Genomic DNA, 2,986 nt, shown 5'->3' on the forward strand with positions numbered 1-2,986 from the left:
CTTCTTCACGCACGACCTTCAGAAAGCCAGCGAGGTCCTGGTCGTCCAAGTACGATCCAGTGACAATTTAGCCGACCTATTTACTAAGGCACTTCCGACCTGCACGTTCAGGAAACTCACGCATCAGATTGGGATGCGTAGGCTAAAAGACCTTCACTGATGTTCACATCAGGGGGAGTAGTACGTGTTGTACTCTTTTTCTTTCATCATGGTTTTGTCCCACTAGGTTTTCCTGATAAGGTTCTAATGAGGCAACATTAAGCGTATTACAATCCCTGTATAGTTATGGCATCTAAGAGGGAGTGTTATAAATCAATTGATGGATGTCCATAACCGGGCCCAACACCTAGAGAGGGAGACGGCCCAACCCTAGAGAGAGAGAGAGGCGGCCGCGACTCTCACTAAAAAACTAATTATTCTGTTTTCTGTTATTTCACAAATAACCCCAACAATTATTTCTAGAATATAGAAAATAACTTCTCAGTAGTCGAAGAATCTGAGGATTGAACAATGTTTTAAACAAAGGAACACAACAAGCGTAAGAAAGGCGCAGAAGATCTCTCGAAGATAAGATCCCAAGATTTGGTATTTGTCCGATTCTTTAACCATGTTCAAAGGAGGAAAAAGAAGACAGGAACACCTGAATATTCCCAAAAATGTGTTGCCTTTCCTGTTTCTCATTTCGATTAAGTTTATGCATGCAAGAACAAAACAGCAAGAAGAGCTAACGTAAGAAAAACTAGTTTAGAAGAGGCTGCACGAAGAAATAGTTTATTTTGGTTTCCTTGATGAAAAAATCATCATAAATGGACCTATCATTGTCAAAGAATGTTGTTCCGTGGGACCACGGTTTTAGAGGGTTAAAAATCTCTGATTATGCCAAAGTACAAAATCTTAGTACTGTGTGTCGTCTGAGATTTGTCTTATTGTGTAATTATTGGAATCATGTTCTGACGTACACCTACTAGCTAAAGCATCGGATATAAATAGGGGTTTAGTACACACGAGAAGATGTTCCTTTTTTTTCTATAGAGATGCCCAATATAAACCAGTAAATGTAAGATTACCTGAAGTTGCTCAAGAAGCTTGACACCAATAATGGCAAATATTCGCTTCTTGTTATCGTCCTTGCGATGGAAGGGAATCGTCGACAGAGTTAATCATCGAAAAGACATATCATTTAATCGTTAATCCAAGAGATGCAAAGAGGAACTCTAATACATAATTATATCGCAATCACACGAGATGAATATTAAACATAAGCTTAGCCATCACATGCTTTTGAGTAGTATCTGATACGATAGGGGTTTAATCCGACCCTAGTGCTCATAATGATGATAAGATCAAAAATGCTGAAAGAGGTAGGGAGGGTCCAATATTATTTGTTGGTCTACTGTACGGACACTATCAAGAAAAGGAAGCATCCTGATTTTCTATAGCAGTGGTCAAAGAATATCGCAATTCCGCCAACTATTAGCTAGACCTTCTAAAGGATTATACTCTAATGATCATCGTCATAATCATCAAAGCAGCTTCTTTCCAAAAAAAAATTGTCCCGTCACTAAATATATGTGGTTACTAAAAGAATATTGGGTCACTCTAAAAATCTCTCTTTTCAAAAGATATATTCCACCAACTGGCTTATATTCTTTTCTCGTCCTACATATAAGGAGCTCCACACTCTCATCAGCTAAACCCAAATCAACCCTGATCTTCATCGTTAATACAAACCCAACTTCTCAAAACTCATATACACTTCCACATTTTCACACTAATGGCTTCCAACTCAATTAGCACTTCCCGGAGCTCAAACTCGTCATGGACAGCTAAACAAGACAAGCAGTTCGAAGTGGCATTGGCTACATACGACAAGGATACTCCTGACCGATGGCAAAACGTTGCAAGAGCAGTTGGTGGAAAATCAGCAGAAGAGGTGAAAAGTCACTACGAGTTGCTCATTAGAGATGTGAATGACATTGAATCAGGACGTTATCCACAACCTAGGTACCGTAATACTAATTGAAGCCATTGAGATTCCTCTTAAGAAATAACTACATGCCTTCACATCCAGAAGAAGACATTAAGAGCATCTATATGTAAAAGAAAATTCGATGTTATTGCCTATATTATTGGCTTTTAATTATTTCTGTTCGGTTTCCAACTATGTAATAATCTCTCTATTCCATCCCAATCTTATCTATTTAAATTTGAGTTCATACAGTCTAGACAGAAGATCAAGTTTATCTTGGGCGTTTTATGGAACACAATCAAAGCAAGTTGCGTAGCATATCATGAGATCAATAAAGAGAGAAGTCCACACTAAAACCAAGTAAAACAAATCATTGATGTGAAAATAAAAAGTAGAAAATGAATGTTTTCGAATTTGAAATGGGTATTAACTATGAACCCTTCGGATTAACGTATATCCTTCGACCAAAAAAGGAGGATAAGTTCTTATAATTTTAACTTTCAACTAGATTTTGAATTATTATTTTTGTTAACAAAAATATATTTAACAAAAATTATAATTTTATACAAATTCCATATGATTTTAAGTTTTGTTCATAATTTATATTTAATTTGTGTATCTAATTTATTTTATGTTAGTAACTAAAATCGAATATAAGATGAAATTATAATATTTAATTTTTAATGAAGCATAATACTTTATAATCATTTATATTTTATAGAATAAGATACAATCATTTACAAAGTTTAATTTTTCTTATTATTTTATAAAACAATATAACAATACAATTATATGAGAATGAAAATATAATTATCTGTTTATTGAAACGTATTGCACAAGTTTTAATTTATGTTTCTATGATTTAACGCTAAAAAGAAATATATATATATATATATATATATATATATATATATATATATATATTAGTTAAAATTTGTTTAATATTCTTATAATAATTTAAGAGTTTATAGGTTTACGCAACATATCGCGTACTTTATAACCTTTGTATGTTTGATA

General features: G+C 33.8%; 1 protein-coding gene across 1 annotated transcript; it reads left to right on the top strand.

Annotated features, from left to right (window-relative positions):
• The first annotated feature begins 1,680 nt into the window (after window positions 1-1,680).
• On the top strand, window positions 1,681-2,220 carry LOC106356170 (protein RADIALIS-like 4). The gene has a single exon (XM_013795979.3). The coding sequence runs from the start codon at window positions 1,775-1,777 to the stop codon at window positions 2,021-2,023; it is 249 nt and encodes an 82-aa protein (XP_013651433.2). The 5' UTR covers window positions 1,681-1,774; the 3' UTR covers window positions 2,024-2,220.
• The last annotated feature ends 766 nt before the right edge of the window (window positions 2,221-2,986 follow it).

The sequence above is a fragment of the Brassica napus genome, chromosome A7, assembly GCF_020379485.1.
Source record: "Brassica napus cultivar Da-Ae chromosome A7, Da-Ae, whole genome shotgun sequence".
Lineage (NCBI taxonomy): Eukaryota > Viridiplantae > Streptophyta > Magnoliopsida > Brassicales > Brassicaceae > Brassica > Brassica napus.